General features: G+C 46.2%; 1 protein-coding gene and 1 long non-coding RNA gene across 2 annotated transcripts in view; one reads left to right on the top strand and one right to left on the bottom strand.

Annotated features, from left to right (window-relative positions):
* Positions 1 to 20,588, top strand: part of LOC309561460 (laminin subunit beta-1-like) — a 168,221-nt gene that overhangs the window by 124,679 nt on the left and 22,954 nt on the right. Inside the window, exons 24-28 of the mRNA XM_082265398.1 lie at positions 4,976 to 5,190; positions 6,201 to 6,297; positions 8,602 to 8,980; positions 11,336 to 11,520; positions 18,868 to 19,109. Of these exons, the coding sequence (XP_082121524.1) occupies positions 4,976 to 5,190; positions 6,201 to 6,297; positions 8,602 to 8,980; positions 11,336 to 11,520; positions 18,868 to 19,109 (1,118 nt within the window). The remainder of the gene's footprint in view (positions 1 to 4,975; positions 5,191 to 6,200; positions 6,298 to 8,601; positions 8,981 to 11,335; positions 11,521 to 18,867; positions 19,110 to 20,588) is intronic.
* The window catches only part of LOC309561462, a 266,849-nt gene continuing 262,698 nt past the window's right edge, over positions 16,438 to 20,588 (bottom strand). The window contains exon 2 of the long non-coding RNA XR_014225567.1: positions 16,438 to 16,611. This is a non-coding gene — a long non-coding RNA (uncharacterized lncRNA). The remainder of the gene's footprint in view (positions 16,612 to 20,588) is intronic.

Consider the following 20,588-nt stretch of genomic DNA (forward strand, 5'->3'; position numbering starts at 1 on the left):
GTACTTAAAGTGAAGCAATACCTTTTTTCACTTCTCAATATATGTAAATATACTAACTCTATGGGAAATCTTGGTCAGCTTGACATGGCACTGCTCCCAAACCATAAGTGACAAGGACACCAAACTTGGGAAGCACGTTAAGGGGACCCAGGACTATGACATGGTAGATTACCTAGGCAAGCTGGCCAGCCACAAAATAGGATATGTTTTAGTCCTGGGTCCCCTCTCGGTGCTCCCTAAGTTTGGTGTCCCTGTCACTTATGGTTTGGGAGCAGCGCCAAGTCAAGCTGACCAAGATTTCCCATAGACGCCAATGTTAGACAGGGAGCAGTGCCTTACCAAGCAAACCAAGATTTCCCATAGACGGCAATGTTAGAGAGGGAGCAGTGCCTTACCAAGCAAACCAAGATTTCCCATAGACGGCAATGTTAAAATCGAGCAGCAGTGCCATGCCAAGCTGACCAATGTGTGTCTGTACTCATGAGTGTACGTAAAGTGAGTGTACGTAAAATGGGGTATGCCTGTATGCAGTTTTCAGACCCAACATTGTAAAATGTCTGACAAAAAAACTGAACGTTTCAAAAGTTTGTATCTTTTAGGGCTCATTCACACGGGTGCACTTATTAGTACCCCTTTCTAAGGGGCCCAGGAGGCACAGGCAGTTAGTGCAGCCAAATGCACCCAGTCTGTTGAAATCAATGACAGGCTGATGTCTGCATGGATCTTGCACATCCCTGTGTGTACAAGTAAACTGAGCCAATGCATGGTTTTAAATGCAGATAGACTGCGTTCAAATCCATGCATTGGTCCTACATAAATGTACAGTCAGAGATGTGAGCATTAGTCAGCTCACATATATAAAGGCATGTGGACAGCTGAGGCTAATAATGAGTTCTCGCTACCAGATATACTGGATATAAAGGAAGTAAAATCGCCTTCCCATGCTTTAACCCAAATGGCCCAAATGGCTCTATAACCGAATCTAGAACTTTCTGAGACTTATTTCCCCGTAAAAGGTGCTTAGTAAGTCTTTCTATCCGCATTCCTGGCAACGCAGGTTGCTGTCAATGCTGGGGCCATACTGGATATAAATTGGCTTCCCGCGCTCTCTTTAGCAGGGACTCTGACTTGCGGTCGATGGCATCTTTATGCTCCCTGTATCCTCAAAGGAGAGGTCAGACCTTTTAGTCACCTGGGATAGGGAGGCGTCCAGTTTAGGAACTTTTAGGACCTCCTCCTCCTTAAAGGGGAATCTTCTTTTCTACACTTTTGATTTGACCAAACTCCTTTCAGGAACATCCCACTCTTGAAGAATTAAAGCCTTCAAGGACTGGTGTAAAGGAAATACTTTGGACTGATTTTTAACCAACCCCCTATAAATCGTGCCTTGTGCTGAGGTCTCCTTAGGTGGTTCAGGGATCTCTTCAGTGGCATAGATAGCTTGAAGGAGTCCCTCTAAATCATCCAGGCCAAAAAGATGTTTGTTTAACTTGGTCTCCTCTGCCTCACTATCTAGATCCAGATCAAACTCTTCCCTAGAGCTGGACTCAGATTTTGCCTGACTTTCTGCTTCTCCTAAGTCTTCCTCCTCCCTAGCATGAGCGGGGTGGGGGGTGTTTCTGTTTCACTCGGCCCTGTCTTGGAAAGAAAACTCTCCTGAGTAGAAGGGCCCTCCTTAGGGGTTGGCTCCTCCAGGTCTGCTACCTGGGGTGAAGCTACAGAGGTGCGAAGGGACTGGATAGTGGCTAACATTTCCTTCTGAACAGATTTAAGGAAATCCTTCATTAACCCTGAGGCCTCCTTACCAGCCAACTTGTTAATACACCTATAACAAAATGGCTTAATGTGAGATTTTGACAATCTTTCCCCACAATTACCACATTTTTTAGAGATGCTAGTACTAGCGGATGAAGGGGGTGGTAAATCAGAGGCCTCCTGGGTTCCACTTGGGGATTCGGGCCCGACTTGCTCTTGCCTGTAGCCACCTGTTCTGTCTTTCCATCCTCCTTCTCCATGAGGTGGATCCAGACAGGCTTCACACTCCCTGCAGCTCTCTGGCTCTTGGCAGCTGAAGAGCCCGTCACCTTCCCACCGCTACACAGGACCGGCGTCTTCTCAGCGCTATATTCCCTCTTCCAGGTTGCGCTGTGCATGCTCCGCCTCTCCCCCATTGAGACCGGACGTTCCAGTTTCAGAACAAGGCTTGCAGCGCACTGAGTCCTCCCCTCGTCGCTGCTTATGTTATGTGGCCGGCCCCTCACAGCATGGAGCTCGCTGTATGCAGGGGAGGAAGAAGGAGACCCGAGCTGCTGAAAAGTGGGGGAGCACTCAGGGCCGGTGCTAGACTATTTTACGCCCTAGGCAAGACCAGCTACTCGTGCCCCGCCCCCCAAAAAAATAAAGTAAAATGGGAAGGGGTTAAAAACTCCTCTATGTCATACCCAGTGACCCTGATCTGATGGTTCCTCTATGTTATGTTGTGTAACGGACCGTTTCAGCAGACAAGGGGTTAAAATCCGTTTAGGCGATATGCCCCTTTCTGTGAGACAGGCACAGCTACTTGCAGGACATCAAACTCCCAAACTGGATACCAAATAGCACTCCAACATGGAACCTCACGAATAGCTGCTAGCAGGTGAACAGGAAAAGCATACATCAGCTTACACTCCTAGCAATCAGTCTCCAACAGCATACAGTGAATCCCCCCAAGAACGAGACAAGGCTCCGTGTGAGGTTCAAGCAGTGGTCTGTTTATTGAGGGCTACCTGCCCCCCGTATTTATGCAGGTCTCCCACCTGGTGGACACTCCCCTAGGGGACCAAATGGAAGACTGTAACACAAACAGACATGTATCACATTACAGACTCACAGAAGCAAAGCATCCCCACTCTAGACAAAAGCACTTAATCAGTAGACATTCCTCAGGAGGGGGCTGCTGGAAACATTCCCCCCCCCCTCTCTCTCTGCAGCTAGAACTAGTTTTCACAGCGACCTCTATCCTGGAGACAATGGAAGATATAATTAGGTTTAGCTTCCAGGTGGTCATGTAATCGTTAGTTTGTTCGGTAGATAAAATCTACCGAACACCCCGACAGAAAAGGCACGAATAAGCCTTTCTGTAGGGAAAATAAGTCTTTTAAAGTCTGGTCCATAGTCCAAAGGCAGCAGGCGGGCAACCAGGCTCCTCCAATGCAATGTGGCGAGATTGGTCTCGTCACATGCTGTCATACCCAGTGACCCCCATATTCCTCCATGTCTCACCTTGGGACCCTAATGTCCCTCTATGCCACACCAAGGGACCCCAATGATCCTCCATGTCACACCTGGGGACCCTGATGTTCCTCCATGTCTCACCTGGGGACCTCAATCCCCCATAGCACACCCAGGGACCCCAATTCCTCATGGCACACCTGGTGACCCCAAAACCCTGTTACACCTGGTGACCCTGATTCCCTTTCACACCAGGGAACCTCCATGTCACACCCAGGGACCCTGATCCCCTGTTCTGATGACACTCTCTGGGCGATATGAAGAGAGTGTCCCACACTCTGCCCTCCTTCACCATGATTTTGCTGATTCCTTCTCCTAGGATGCTCCTCTCCTGGACCACAGTGCTCACCACAGCTCCAACTGGCTCCTGGTGAAGGGAGAAGCAGCAGTCAGATAGCTTCGCACCTCCCAAATCCCCAACCTCCTCAGACCATTCCGGTGCCTCGTCATTTCTGCTGCAACAAAGGTGCCGCCCTCCAGTGCCAAGCTTGGGGTCAGGTTCAGCTCTCCTCTGCTCCCTGCTTAATATCGACCCAGGGAAATGAATGGCTGCCCACCAGTTCAATGCAGAGAGTCACTTCCTGCCCAGGGTTTACACCTCTCAGCTCCAGCCAAAGAGGATCATCATGCAGGCAGCACTCCTGTGGGCTCCCTTCCTGCCTCTTGGGCCCCCCCCCCCAACAGTGGTGGAAAGCCAGGGCCTGGTAGTTCAGCCACTGCCCCAGACACCTGGCATCTTCCTCTGTCCATTCTTCCTCCCCCACTGCGGCCCCCTCCCCTCAGCTCACAAGGATCATTCATGATGGACAGAGAGTGCCGACTCATGGCTGCATCCCTAGGTTGCAATGCGCCCTAGGCGGCTGCCTAGTTTGCCTAGTGGAAGCACCGGCCCTGGGAGCACTACACTGTGCCCGAACCACCTGTACAACCTCATAAGGTGACCTGTGAGAAGCTCGGGGCATGCAGGTTAGTGCGGCCTCACCTACTCTCTAGGTCTTCTGGTCAGAGGGGCAATGGGAAGGGTGAGGCCTTTTAAGCAGCTATAAACTGATTGTGTTTCCTGTAGGGTGGAGCCTCTCATCTCTCAGGTGTTGCCATCCTGGAAGGTGGGAGGAGAAAATAGATCCTCATGCAGCCAGCAGCAATAGACCCTCCCAAGCAACACTAGATTTCCCCCAGCAACAATGGACCCGGGCAAAAATAATACCACCCCAGCAACAATAGACCTTGAGCATCAACAACAGATCTCCCAGCAGCCAGCATCAATAGACCCCTCCCTCAGCAGCAGATCCCTTTCCGCAACAATTGACCCTCCAGCAACATACCCCCCCCCCCTTCCCCAGCAAACCGGCAACAATAGACCTCCCTAGCTATGATAGACCACCTTGCAAAAATAGATCCCCTCCAGCAACAATAGATCCCCCAGCAGCCAGCATCAATAGACCCTCCAGCACACCCTTGCTTTTACATACAGTACATTCAGTACTGGAGGTGCCGGAACTGTGTTCCCCCGCGTTCCCGCTGAAAAAAAGCCCTGGCGTCATCAATTTACACAGCACTTTACACATCTGCCTAACAAATTAAAACGAAAAGGATTTGGCTGTTAACATTTGGATTATACTGTAGGTCTGCTTTAATTAATTTTGCATACATAGCTATGATCCCATACCTATAGGATATTCATAGGATACTGATTATTTTCCAGGTTGTACCTGCAATGAGCTGGGCACCCTGCATTCCCACTGTACAAGGGACACCTGTTACTGTGACAGAGTTACCGGGCACTGCCCCTGCCGGGCGAATGTAATAGGGAAGAACTGTGATCAGTGCGCCCCCAACTACTGGAACTTTGGAGCGGACCTGGGCTGTGAGCCGTGTGCCTGCCTGCCGGAGCACTCCCTGAGACAGGACTGCAATGTGGTGAGTGTATTTTTTAGATTTGAGTGTAATCTTTTGATTGAATGGAATAGCCAACACCCTAAAAGCCCCCTTTCCATATTCCTATATTGTTACTACAGGCATACCCTACTTTTAGGTACACAATTTTTGACTTCTCAATGCATGTAAATATACTAGCTTTATAGGAAATCTTGGTTGGCTTGACATGGCACTGCTCCCAAACCACAAGTGACAAGGTGCTCCCTAAGTTTGGTGTCCCTGACACTTATGGTTTGGGAGCAGTGCCATGTCAAGCTGACCACAATTTCCCATAGACACCAATGTTAGACAGGGAGCAGTGCCTTACCAAGCTGGCCAAGATTTCCCATAGACGCCAATGTTAAAAACTGGGAGTAGTGCCATGTCAAGCTGACCAAGCTGTGTCTGTACTCACAAGTGTCCGTAAAGTGAGTATACGTTAAACAGGGTATGCCTGTATATGTCTTCTGGGGCGTGATGTATGGCATGACGATACGGTATCACTAAAAATTTGCACAAGCAGAATGTTAGCAATTACAAGAGACATTAATTCCTGTTGTTTTGGAACACCTTACCGGTTTGACTATGACCCAGACTCTGACGCCTCACTGTAGAATATAGAGATTAAAGCTGGCTATACATTGGTGTGAATTTCAGCTGTTTGCTGATGAGTGGGCCAAAATTTACTCGATGTACCTTGATTAAAAAACTGAAAGGAACCAGGTGTGAAATTGTCAGTTGAACTGTGCTTGCACCCCATCAGATGCAGGCACTGCTTGGGTATTTTGACAGCTGCTGGGGACTGCTGTCAAAGTACAATAGCCACAGTGAGCGATTTGTGGGGGAGCGCCATCTGCTGGGGGAGTGCAGGATCAGGTGAGTAAAACTTTTTCCTTTCCCCACCTAGACAAAAGGAGCTATTAACCCTTGCAGTGCACAAGCCAGCTTGGTAATGAACACAGCTATTTTTGATATAATAACTAATATAAACCCTTATAAATGTTTTTCTATAGTACACAGGACAGTGCCACTGCCAGCCTGGCTTTGGAGGGAGAGTCTGCTCACAGTGCCAGGAGAATTTTTGGGGCGATCCGAAAAGAAGATGTGAAGGTACGGTGACCCGTGATCATCTTACCTACTGATGTGTGACTGCTGGAATTATTTTACACAAATAAAGCGGAACTCCATTCATGGAGCTATTGCTTTAATCATGCATGGTCCAAGTACAGGTTCATTTTAACTTAAAGTGGTTGAAATCCTCAGACATGAAATATGAACAAAGCATATCCCTCTATAGCAGGGATCCCCAAACTACGGCCCTGCAGCTGTTGCGGGACTACACATCCCATGAGGCATTGTAAAACTCTGACACTCACAGACATGGCTAGACATGATGGGAATTGTAGTTTCTGAACAACTGGAGGGCCATAGTTTGAAGACCCCTGCTCTATAGTGTGTACTTGTCTCACTCCAGAGCACTAAGTGTCATTTTTGTCTGCTGCCTCGTTCCCCTGCTATCAGCACGAGTAATTTTTTACATGTTTTCCTGACACCAAGAGCAAAATGGTGACAGGGGAGGGCGCAGTCTGTGATTGACAGCCTCAGCTCTTTCCCTGTGTAAAGGGGGTGTGTCCTCTCCCTCCAATCAGCTCTTAGAGCTCTCCTAATGTAACGTAAGCTCTCCACCCCCTGCTTTTTAGAGCTAATAGGTCCTGTGTAGAGCTTTTTTTTCTCAGAGAGTAGGCAAAGGAATTCCACCCCCCCTTTTGAGTCCCCCCTTGTCTCCGCCCCCTACCCACTACCGAGCACCCCCCACCCCTCTTGGTTCCACCTAGTAATCTGTATGCAATTTCGTAATAATAAAAAAATCAGTACAATAGATCCCCTGCAGACAGCAACAATAGACACGTCACAGCCACACTAGATCCCCCCAGTAAAAATAGACCCCACCCCAGCTAAAAAACATCCCCCCAGCAACAAAAGACCCCACCCCAGCAACAATAGACCCACCCCAGCAACAATATATACCTCCAAGAAACAAAAGACCCCACCCCCTTTTGAGTCACCCCTTGTCTCCGCTCCCTACCCACCACCAAGCACCCCTCCCCCCCCCCCCTGGTTCCACCTAGTAATCTGTATGCAAATTCGTAATAACAAAAAAAATCAGTACAATAGATCCCCTGCAACCAGCAACAATAGACCAATCCCAGGCCACTCTAGATCCCCCCAGCAAAAATAGATCCCATGCCAGCTAAAATACATCCCCCCAGCAACAAAAGACCCCACCCCAGCAACAATATATACCGCCAAGCAACAAAAGACCCCACCCCAGCAACAATAGACCCCCACCCCAGCAACACTAGACCCACCCCAGCAACAATATATACCTCCAAGCAACAAAAGGCCCCACCCCATCAACAGTAGACCACACCCCAGCAACACTAGACCCACCCCAGCAACAATATATACCTCCAAGCAACAAAAAGCCCCACCCCAGCAACTATAGACCACACCCCAGAAACCAACTACCCCCCTAGCAACAAAATACCCCACCCCAGCAACAATATATCCCACCCCATCTACAATAGAACCCCCTACAGCCATAGATCCCTCCCAGCAACAATGGGCCCCCTTTTACAAAATACCAACCCAGCAACAATAGATCCCCAGCAGCAACCACATATCTTCCAGCAGCAAGTAACAATAGACTTCTCCCTCAACAGTAGATCCCTCCCAGCAACAATTGACCCCTCAGCAACAATAGACCCCCCTAGAAACAATAGATCCCCACCAGTTAGAATAGATCCCCCAGCAGCCAGCATCGTAGACTCTCCAGTACCACTTGCCATTACATACATTTATGGAGATGCCGGAACTGCATTCCCGCTGAAAAAAAGTCCTGGACTCCTGTGTTAATTCTGCACTTTGTTTGGATGTAGGGTAAAGATAAAAAGGTACAACGTCACTTCACTGGGTATATGGAAGTGTTTACAACCACTTTAACGCTATCTGCTGAGACAAGACCCAACTTTCCCACCAGTATGTTTTAAGATTATCAGCAGCAACCCACAGCGAACCTGGAAACATCAAACAAATTGTGTTCATGATAGTGATTAGGCGTAAAACCGCAGCGCTGTAAGGCGCCAATGCTAATCAGCAGTCCCAGAGCACGGTCCTTTATTACCCAAGGCGAAAAGGCCAAAATGCACCCCTCCCCCAATGAGCATTGATTTACTTGTGCAGGATATTTAGCAGGTCCTTCCTTTTTGCACCCATCTTCTTCTAAAGTACTTCAAGGCACCCGTCAACCTCTGCCTACCCCTTGGCCCAGCCCTGCTGACCATTGCCCCACCACATTGCCCAATGCTGCACCGCTATTGTTCCTGCTTTCTGATCACTTCTCTCTTTCTCCAGCTTGCAACTGTGATGCATATGGTTCAGATATACGACAGTGCGATCACCGAACAGGAATGTGCCACTGCCGGGAGGGGTTTACCGGGCAGAGGTGTAATCAGTGCGCCAGAGGTTTCCGGGACAATTATCCCAGGTGTTCGGCCTGCCACCAGTGCTTCTATCAATGGGATGCCACCATCTCCGAGCTCCAGAACCAGCTTCGAGGTATACAGAAGAAAGTGTCCGACCTGCAGGATGGAGTGGAAGCTCCTGAGCTCAGCAACAGCCTCATCAAAGATCTGGAGGACAAGCTGAGGATCATTAAACAGATTATCGGGGAGGGGACCATCGAAGGGACCCGCATGCTGGAGCAAATGAACAAGCTGGTCAACAAGATAAGGCAAGTCCTCTTCTACTGCTTACAGTGATGGTGAACCTTGGCACCCCAGATGTTTTGGAACTACATTTCCCATAATGCTCATGCACTCTGCAGTGTAGTGGAGCATCATGGGAAATATAGTTCCAAAACATCTGGGGTGCCAAGGTTCGCTAACACTGTTAGGATCTCATCAGCAGTGGTGGCTGGTGCTCCATGGGCCGGGGGGAGGGGGGCAGCAGACGGACCACACCAAACCCCCCCCCCCTCAGACCACACCAGCCCACACACCATACCCCCCCCCCCTCCCCTGGTCGCCGGGTCACTCACCCTGGACATGTGAAGGGCAGGCAGTGGCGGCGGCGGTGGCTTCCCCCTCAGTCTCCTGCGTCTTCTCCCTCCTCCTCCTCGGCCAGAGGCATGGCTTCTCCATTCGGCCAATCAGGAAACGGGTCTCAGGACCCGCTTCCTGATTGGCTGGGAGGAGAATCAGTGTGATAATAGCAAATATTCATTCGCTATTGTCACACAACTGGGTGGGCTCAGGACGCAGTGCTCTGCACCCCAAGCCCACCCTTTTTGAAGCCTATTTGAGCCTCTGGCTCTAATTGCATGCTTCAAAAAAAAAAAAACTCCATTGGAATTCATGCATCCGGCGCCCTGCATGTAGATTAGGGGGCCGGACGCATGGATAGGGGGAGTGAACAAGCATGCTGTGTGAGTCATGTAAAACATGTCTACCATCCATTTTGCTGTACCTTGCATCCCTGTTCAATAAAGCCTTTCATCGTGAGCCATCGCTTGGTGTGCGGCCATTTCTCTTGTAAGTAGTTAACTGGAAAATGATGTCTTAATTCTGTCCATCCAGTCCTGAAATCTACACAGCTCTGCAACACAGTATACTCCTGCCCAGCAAGGGAGGAGACCCTGCTTTTTTTTCTCGTGCACGGGAGGACATACATGGACGCCCTCCAGGCAATTGAGGTCCGCGCTGTGGCTGTCTTTTGGCTATAGCACAGACGGGAAGAGGTTAAATAAAACCTTTGCATTTTCATTGTATATCTTATTGTGGACTCAGTGACATCATCACTGGGTCTCTGTGCTTCTATGTGCAATGCAGGGGGCTGTACACGGCTTCCTGAAAATATCACAGCTCCGTGCCTCAGTACTCTTCTCAAAAGCCCTCGGTCCTGGTGCAAGCAGGCTGGCTCTTGGGAGGAGTTATGCAAATATCAAAGTGTCTTGCTGGGCGGGTGTCAGTCTGGAGGAGCGGGTGTTTTTGCACACAGACCACCCTAGGTAACGCCCAGTTGTGATGAAAGGGTCAGGCCAGGGACATTGAGGCTGGGGAGGAAAGTGCTAGATAATTTACATAGTTTGTGAGGTCGAAAAAATACATCAGTCCATCCAGTTCAACCTATAGGCTATGATGTGTGTGTGTGTGTGTTAGTACATTGTATACCCCTGTATGTTGTACATTGTATACCCCTGTATGTTGTACATTGTATACCCCTGTATGTTGTACATTGTATACTCCTGTATGTTGTACATTGTATACCCCTGTATGTTGTACATTGTATACCCCTGTATGTTGTATATTGTATACCCCTGTATGTCGTACATTGTATACCCCTGTATGTTGTACATTGTATACCCCTGTATGTTGTACATTGTATACCCCTGTATGTTGTACATTGTATACCCCTGTATGTTGTACATTGTATACCCCTGTATGTCGTACATTGTATACCCCTGTATGTTGTACATTGTATACCCCTGTATGTTGTGGCCTTTAAGGTGCCCATCTAATAGTTTTTTGAAACTATTGATGCTTCCTGTTGATACCACTGCTTGTGGAAGAGAATTCCACATCCTTACTGCTCTGACAGTAAAGAACCCCTTATGCATTTTAAGGTTAAACCGTTTTTCCTCTAGTTTTAGTGAGTGGCCACGTGTCTTATTGTATTCTCTTTCTCTGAAAAGTTATAATGCTGGATGTCCCCCAGCCAGAAAACGAGGGGGGTTCTATCTGACTTGCTGCAGTTTCTATTGTACATTGTGAGAAGCTCACAGTGTGCAGTGAAATCAGTAAGCAATTTGAGTCCAGGAGAGGAAGGTACAACTGTGCCAGACTGAAGGGAAGGCTGGAGGTCAGTTTGAATACATAGTGACATATCTTAGTAATTGTACTTCTATCATTTCCAATGTCATGCAGACTTGTCTGTACAGAGAGACGTGGTGGGGGGGGGGGGGGGGGCTGAGCGCTGCGCTATATATAGGTGCCCAGAGCTCTGTTTATAATGGCGCGCTATTAATAGCGGAGTGTTTATGAGGCTCCATGATGAATGATCGAATGTTTTCTCACCCCCCTCTCTGCAGCACGGAGGTGGCCCTTCTCTCCTTCGATCTGCATACCCAGGAGAAGACGATGAATGACACCATTACCAAAGACAGAAGGCAAAAGGAGAAACTGGAAAAGCTGAACGTAGATCTCAGCCTGCTCAATGTGACCGTGGACAAACTCAAGGCGCAGATAGAAGCCATCGCAGCCTCAGGGTTCAATGGTAACAAACCGTCTGGTTTAAAAGTATCCGTTTTATTAAATCCAGGGACAATGAGTCACTTTGTAGACATAAGCCTTTTCCGCCAACTTTTCTCTTCCGGTGTGCTGAGACCAGCCACCATAGGTCAGTCAAGTTCCTCCACCTCAAACTCGCTCATCCATGTCTTTATGGACCTTGCTTTGTGCACTGGTGCGCAGTCATGTTGGAACAGGAAGGGGCCATCCCCAAACTGTTCCCACAAAGTTGGGAGCATGAAATTGTCCAAAATGTCTTGGTATGCTGACGCCTTAGGACAGGGGTCTCCAAACTTTCTAAACAAAGGGCCAGTTTACTGTCCTTCAGCGTTTAGGGGGGCCAGACTGTGGTCATGGGGAGTAGAAAATGTCCCAGCATCAGTTGGAGTAAATAATGCCCCATCATTGGTGTCATTGGTAAGAATTGTGTCCCATCATTGCGGTCATTGGGCCCCATCATTGGTGTCATTGGGAGGAATTGTGCCCCATCGCTTGCTTAATTGGGAGGAATATTGCCCAATCTTTGGTGTCATTGGGAGGAACTGTGTCCCATTGTTGGTGTCAATAAATTAAATAGTGCCCCAAGGGCCAGATAAAAGCAGGCAAAGGGCCACATCCGGCCCCTGGGCCGCAGTTTGAAGATCACTGCCTTAGGAGTTCCCCTCACTGGAACTAAGGGGCCAACCCCCAACCCCTGAAAAACAACCCCACACCATAATCCCCCCTCCACCAAATGATTTAGACCAGTGCACAAAACAAGGTCCATAAAGACATGGATGAGCGAATATGGGGTTGAGGAACTCGGACTGGCCTGACCTCAACCCGATAAAACACCTTTGGTATGAATTAGGGTGGAGACTGGGAGCCAGGCCTTCTCAACTACATCAGTGCCTGACCTCACAAATGCGCTTCTGGAAGAATGGTCAAACATTCCCATAGACACACTCCTAAACCTTGTGGACAGCCTTCCCAGAAGAGTTGAAGCTGTTATAGCTGCAAAGGGTGGGCCAACTCAATATTGAACCCTACGGACTAAGACTGGGATGCCATTAAAGTTCATGTGTGTGTAAAGGCAGGCGTCCCAATACTTTTGATAATATAGTGTATGTTGACAACCACAGCTCTAGACCAGTGGTGGTCAAGAATAAAGCCAGCACCGCTCCGGGTTGGTCCACCACTATACTGCTCTTGCAGATATCCAGGGAGCAGGTTCAGCTCGTACCATGACAGTGCAATAATATGAAAGTAGATAACCGCACACCTCGAAGGAATAAAACCCCCAGCTTCTTCATTTCAGCAATTAAAATCTTGGCAGGAGCACAGCTACAGAAGGAACACGTATGACGTGTTTCACGTCAACACTAATCTGTGTCCAGCAGAGATAGAGTTGAGCTGTGATTGCTGTGATGCTCTCTGCACACAGATTAATTTGGTTTTGCCTAAAGTAAATGTAAAGTCTCTCTTTTTTTTTTGTTTTTTCAACCACTTAAGCCCCGGAAGATTTTAACCCATTCCTGACCATGCCCTATTTTGCGATTCGGCACTGCGTGACTTTAACGGACAATTGCGCGGTCGTGCGACGCTGTACCCAAATGAAATTGACGTCCTTTTTTATCCCACAAACAGAGCTTTCTTTTGGTGGTATTTGATCACCTGTGCGATTTTTATTTTTTGCGCTATAAACAAAAAGAGTGCCAATTTTTTGAAAAAATAACAATATTTTTCACATTTGTTTTATATGAAATTCTCAGAAAAAAAATGTAAAAATCAAAATTTTTTAACATTTTAGGCCAATTAGTTTTCTGCTACATATTTTTTGTAAAAAAAAATCGCAATAAGCGTATTTTGATTGGTTTGCGCAAAAGTTATTGCGTATACTAACTACGGGAAAGATTTATGTAATTTTTATTTTTTTTTTTAACTAGTAATGACGACGATCTGCGATTTTTTTTTTTTTTTTTTTTTTTGCGGGACTGCGACATTGTGGTGGACACATCGGACCCCTGACTGACATTTTTGACACTTTTGGGGGTACCAGTGACATTACTACAGTATTAAGTCACAATAAGCGTATTTTGATTGGTTTGCGCAAAAGTTATCGCGTCTACTAACTACGGGAAAGGTTTATGTCATTTTTTATTGTTTTTTTTTTTCTTTTTACTAGTAATGGCGGCGATCTGTGATTCTTAGCGGGGCTGCGACATTGCGGCGGACACATCGGACCCCTGACTGACATTTTTGACACTTTTGGGGGTACCAGTGACATTACTACAGTAATCAGTGCTATAAATATGCACTGTTACTGTAAAAATGACACTGGCAGGGAAGGGGTTAACTTTATTGGTGATCAAGGGGTTAAGAGTGTCCATAGGGGCGTGATTCTAACTGTTAGGGGGCGTGGCTAGTGAAGTAATCACAGAGACATGCGATCCTACATAGCAGGATCGCATAGCCTCTGTCATCACTTCAGGGAGAAGGACAGACGGCTGTGTTTACATCAGCCGTCTGTCTTTCTCCCTCTCCTGTGGGAGATTGCGAGTGGCTGGTGGACATCGGAGCCGCCGGTCACACGCGCAGGCTAGGCAGGGAACGAGTGGGGGCGGGAGCATGCGGCCGGCGGCGCGCGCCCCCTACAGGCTCGTGGGCGAGCAACGTACCCCTACGTCACTTTGCCTGTAGGGGGCTGACTGCCGCAGTATATAGTCATGCGGCGGTCGGCAAGTGATTAAATAACAAACATGTTATACTTCCCTCCTCTGTGCAGTAGTTTTGCACAGAGCAGCCCCGATCCTCCTCTTCTCGGGTCCCTTTATTTGTTTTATGTTTGCAGTAAATGCAGCCGTAATGTTACTAAAAAAAAAAAAAAAAACCACTTTTAAGTATAAAACTTTATACTATAACTATACAATTATGAAGAGTGAGTTTTCCCATAGAACCAGAATATTTTGTAAACCCGCTTCTGATTTAGCTGCTAATTGGAGTTTTTATTTGTTCGGGGATTACATGCACAGATCAGCAGTAAATGTCAGGATCGTATTTTTCTCCCTTTCTTTTTTCCATGCCAGATATTATTTCCAGATTGTATCAGCAAACATTTCCACTTTATTAGATTTCACCCCGGAAAAAAAAACCCCCGCCTGTGTCAGATAAGCGTTACTCCGTGTTCCCGACATGGTCATAAATGGAAGCACTTTGTCAGCCTTTTACTAAATATAGATAATACATTGGCTGCGTCTGCGGGGTGACTCTGTCTAAATACACTTCACCATTAGCATGTTTACCGAGAGTCCAAACACTTGTCAGAGGATAACTCCGCCCACAACTACAAAATGTTGCTTTTGATTTGAAGTGGAGCTCGAGGCAAAAAATATAGTTCCAGTTTTGTATTCATTGAAAGTTACTACATGTAGACTTAAAGCTGAAATCCTGGCACAGCTATTTTAATTCATAGAGTATAGATAGATAGATAGATAGATAGATAGATAGATAGATAGATAGATAGATAGATAGATAGATAGATAGATAGATAGATAGATAGATAGATAGATAGATAGATAGATAGATAGATAGATAGATAGATAGATAGATAGATATGGGATAGATAGATGGATAGATAGATAGATAGATAGATAGATAGATAGATAGATAGATAGATAGATAGATAGATAGATAGATAGATAGATAGATAGATAGATAGATAGACTGACCGGTTTGGCTTGGTCCCTTAGTTCCAGTGAAGGGAACTCTTAAGGCATCAGCATACCAAGACATTTTGGACAATTTCATTCTCCCAACTTTGTGGGAACAGTTTGGGGACGGCCCCTTCCTGTTCCAACATGACCGCGCACCAGTGCACAAAGCAAGGTCCATAAAGACATGGATGAGCTTTGGGGTGGAGGAACTTGGCTGGCTTCCACAGAGTCCTGACCTCAACCCAACAGAACACCTTTGGGATGAATTAGAGTGGAGAATGCGAGCCAGGCTTTCTCATCCAACATCAGCGCCTGACCTCACAAATGCGTTTCTGGACAAATAGTCAAACATTCCCATAGACACACTCCTAAACCTTGTGGACAGCCTTCCCAGAAGAGTTGAAGCTGTTATAGCTGCAAAGGGTGGGCCAACTCAATATTGAACCCTATGGACTAAGACTGGGATGCCATTAAAAACCATGTGTGTGTGTAAACGCAGGTGTCCCAATACTTTTGACAACACAGTGTAAATGTGGTGGGAATAATTTGGATCCTAAGACTTTTATTTTGACTGACACATTGGCTTTTAGTCCGCAGTCACTTTCGCCATTTGTTCTTTAGACAATAAAAGTATAGTGAACCCCCACATAGGTTAAAACACATTTACATTGTAAGGACCTGTTGTTTCCGAAGGGGAAACAAAATGGTTAATGCCACTTTATTGCTGATTCAGAGAATGTCGAGTCTTAAGCCCCGTACACACGCAACGATTATCGGCCGACCGATCGTCCGACTTTTGTCCAGAGTGGTGTTTTGTTGGTTGGAATGTGCCTAGACTGCACACAAATTTTCTCGCCCAACAAAATTCTACTTCAGAAGTGATGTCATGTGTTGGTTTGTTTTCTTTGTGTTTTTTCTTCACTGAGCATGCCCAGACTTGCTCATCAGATTTTTCCCTGTCGAAATCTGTACTGACTGCACGAAAATCTGCCGTTGTGTTGACGGCCAACAAAAATTTTATAGTCTGCACACCAGATTTTTTTCGGCTGAAAAGTCGGAGTCGGTTGTCGGAAGCATCATACTAACAAGACGAAAACCAGCAGATCAGACGTTGGCCGAAAATTCCCTGCCAATTTTCGACGCGTGTGTACGGGGCATTAGAGGATAAGGAAGGAATTTCTTTTGCCCTGTTGGAGTAAATTGGACCATGCTTTAACCACTTACAGACTGGAGGATTTGGCTGCTCAATGACCAGGCCCTATTTTGCGATTCGGCACTGCGTAACTTTAACGGACAATTGCGCGGTCGTGCGACGCTGTACCCAAACGAAATTGACGTCCTTTTTTTCCCACAAACAGAGCTTTCTTTTGGTGGTATTTGATCACCTGTGCGATTTTTTTTATTTTTTGCACTATAAACAGAAAAAGAGCGACAATTTTGAAAAAATAAATAACAATATTTTTCACAAAAAATAAATAACAATATTTTTCACATTTTTTTATATGAAATTCTCAAGAAAAAAATTAAAAAAATTTTTTTTAACATTTTAGGCCAATTTGTTTTCTGCTACATATTTTTGGTAAAAAAAAATTGCATTAAGTGTATCTTGATCGGTTTGCTCAAAAGTTATTGCGCTTACTAACTACGGGAAAGTTTTATGTCATTTTTATTGTTTTTTTTTTTTTTATCTTGTAATGGCGGCGATCTGCGATTTTTTTTTTTTTTTTTTGCGGGACTGCGACATTGCGACGGACAGATCGGACCCCTAACTGACATTTTTGACACTTTTGGGGGTACCAGTGACATTACTACAGTAATCAGTTCTATAAATATGTACTGTTACTATAAAAATGACACTGGCAGGGAAGGGGTTAACTTTACTGGTGATCAAAGGGGTTAAGTGTGTCTCTAGGGGCGTGATTCTAACTGTCAGGGGGGCGTGGCTTTTGAGATCATTGCAGAGACATACGATCCTATATAGCAGGATCGCATAGCCTGATCTAAGGGAGAAGGACAGACAGCTGTATTTACATCAGCCGTCTGTCTTTCTCCCTCAGCTGCGGGAGATCGTGAGTGACCGGCCGTCGGTCACACGTGCTGGCTCCCCAGCTAACGAGCGGGGGCAGGCTCGCCCCCTACAGCCTCCTGAGCGAGCAACGTAGTACTACGTCACTTTGCCCAGGAGTGGCTGCCTGCCGCAGTAAAACTGCGGCGGGTGGTCGTTATGTGGTTAAAGGGTTTTTCTCCTTCCTCTGGAAGAACTGTGGGTATTGGATTCTGTATATGTACAGTAGGTTTTCAATGTATTAATTTATTTGATTTTTATATTAGTTGAACTTAATGGACTGTCAGAAGTCAAGCTCGGAGACCAGTAGCTATATAGCAGTTGAGAGGCTCCCACTAACCAACTGGAGAAGTACATAAGCAGGTCACCCTGGCAGATGATGCGGGCTAAGTACTAACCAGTGTTCACCAGAGTTCCTGATGGTGGAAATGGGTTTTGCTGCATGCTAGTATCAGGTCCCGGTCCTCAGAATCGCCCCACCAGGAGGTGAGCAAGTCAGGGTCCAGTAGCAGATAAAGCATGTAGGGAATCAAGCAGAAGTGTAGTCAGTAAACAAGCCAAAGGTTGGTAACAAGTGATTGCAGGTTAAAGTCAAGCGAAAGTGTAGTCAAGGAAAAAGTCAAAGGTTGGTAATGGAGACAAGGACAGTTGCAGGTATGCAGAGGAGCAAAGTATCAGCAAGAGATAGCACAATAATCTGGCAAACAGGAAGTGCAAAGGCATGGCTTAAATAGGAAATTCATTTGTGGAGCAAGGAGTTCAAAGTTCACCCGCAACAAGGTGCAAGGCAAGATTATCCAAGAGACAGAATGCTGTCCAGCATTTCAGGTGGCCCAGGAAGAAAAGCTACTTCTAGATGCAGCAGAGGTCCTCGGTTCAAACCCCACTCCTGAGATGGACTTTTTTCAACTTGACTATGTAATTATGAGTTGTGGAAAAGATAATCAGTCACACATGATGACATCACTGTATCAACAACTTTATTCCACCGACAACCATAATGAAAGTCCCCACCTGAAAGCCACCTTCTTTAATGCATTAAGCCCCACCATGCCTAATCGTAGAGATTCTAGAGAGGACATCCTCTCACTGGGGATTATCATTCTGGTGTCTGTTGAATAAAGTTTTTGATATAGTGATGTCATCAGTGTGCCGCTTTTGGTCTTTTCCAAAATGAATTTAGAGCAAGAATAGCTTCTACTCGGCATAAAACCCATCTTCAGGAAAGCGTGGGAGTTTCATGCTTTGAAATGGTGGTGGATTGTTCTTACCTTTAAAAGTATAAATATGGTAAGTATGGATGTTGAGTTGAACCCAATAAAACTTTGTTGCAGTTACAACGTAAATAACATTGAACAAAGACAAGTGGTTGGAATTATTCCATCTCGCCAACTGCCTTATCTCTTTGAGAAGCAAGTAATGAAGTCTATACTGAGTGCCAAACTAAAGTCTATGAGAATTCAGACCTGTTATACGAGACTCAGGTCAGCCTAATAAAGGAAAATGTATCAGTTATAACAAATTCCTTACAATTTATCAAATTCCCTGACTTGACTGGTGCCATTTTATTTTTCAGAGACATATGGGAGCGTTCTGAAGGCCTATTTAGATTCTACAGATGCCGAGAGACTTGCCAATGACTCTGTATATGGGCCTGATAGTCCTGTGAGCCTCTCAAAAGAAATACGAGATGAAACAGAGAGGCTTCTGAAAGAGAAACTGGACAATTATCGAAGGAACATGACCGCCCATAGGACCTCGTTGAAAGAACTACAGAAGAAGACCAAGGATCTTAATGTCTTTAAAATTAATGAGAAGGTACTAACCTAATATCAATGAAGTTATTACATTAAAGTCTAAGTAGAGTCACTGAAATGGATATGAAGCTCGATAGACTTGATTGCTGAGGCGCATAGGCTCAGAAACAAAGTTAACATAGTAACAAAACCCCTCCTTGCCCCCTCCCCATATAAAAAAAACACACTTAATACGATTAAGTTGGAAAGGGCAAGGCCACAGCTTTATTTAGTTTCCAATACCAAAACCAGTACACGTTTAGACCAGTGCCAGTCTTAGTCATTAACAACTTAAATTCCAAAAAGGGGAAGGGGGGAGGGTCTGTCCTTACCATCAGTGCATGACAGACAGCCTACCCCCAATTTACAAACAAGGGCATAACCCATTACCGGAACTTTAACTGTTGGCAAGGTCAAAAACCGCCACCAAAGCTGTGACAGACCGACCGAAAAAACAGGGCGGCGGGGTGGGGGCAGCTCTTCACTACGTTTCTTCTTAACCACTTAAGCCCCGGAGGATTTTCCTGCTCAGAGACCAGGGCCTATTTTGCGATTCGGCACTGCGTGAGTTTAACAGACAATTGCGCGGTCGTGCGACGCTGAACCCAAATGAAATTGACGTCCTTTTTTTCCCACAAACAGAGCTTTCTTTTGGTGGTATTTGATCACCTGTGCGATTTTCACTTTTTGCGCTATAAACAAAAAAATAGCGACAATTTTGAAAAAATAACAATATTTTTCACATTTTTTTTTATATGAAATTCCCCCCAAAAACTGTAAAAAATCAAAATTTTTTTACATTTTAGGCAATTTGTTTTCTGCTACATACAGGTATGTTTGGTAAAAAAAATCGCAATAAGCATATTTTGATTGGTTTGCGCAAAAGTTATTGCGTTTACTAACTAAGGGAAAGATTTATGTAATTTTTATTGTTTTTTTTTTTAACTAGTAATGGCGGCGATCTGCAATTTTTTGCGGGACTGCGACATTGCGGCGGACAGATCGGACCCCTGACTGACATTTTTGACACTTTTGGGGGCGCCAGTGACATTACTACAGTAATCGGTGCTATACATATGCACTGTTACTGTAAAAATGACACTGGCAGGGAAGGGGTTAACTTTATTAGTGATCAAGGGGTTGAGTGTGTCCCTAGGGGCGTGATTCTAACTGTAAAGGGGCGTGGCTAGTGATGTAACCACAGAGACATACGATCCTACATAGCAGGATCGTATGATCTCTGCAGCTAGATCAGGGAGAATGACAGGTGGCTTTGTTTACATTAGCCGCCTGCCTTTCTCCCTCTCCATCGGGAGATCGCGGGTGACCGGCGGACATCGGAGCCGCTGGTCACTTGCGCGGGCATGTCAGGGAACGAGCGGGGCGGGAGCGCGCCCCCGGCGGCGCGCGCTCGCCCCCTAGAGGCTTGTGTAGGCGAGCGACATAGCCCTACGTCGTTTTGCCTGTACGGGGCTGACTGCCGCAGTAAATAGTCGTACGG

This window comes from Pelophylax lessonae, assembly GCF_965119305.1.
Source record: "Pelophylax lessonae genome assembly, chromosome: 8".
NCBI lineage: Eukaryota > Metazoa > Chordata > Amphibia > Anura > Ranidae > Pelophylax > Pelophylax lessonae.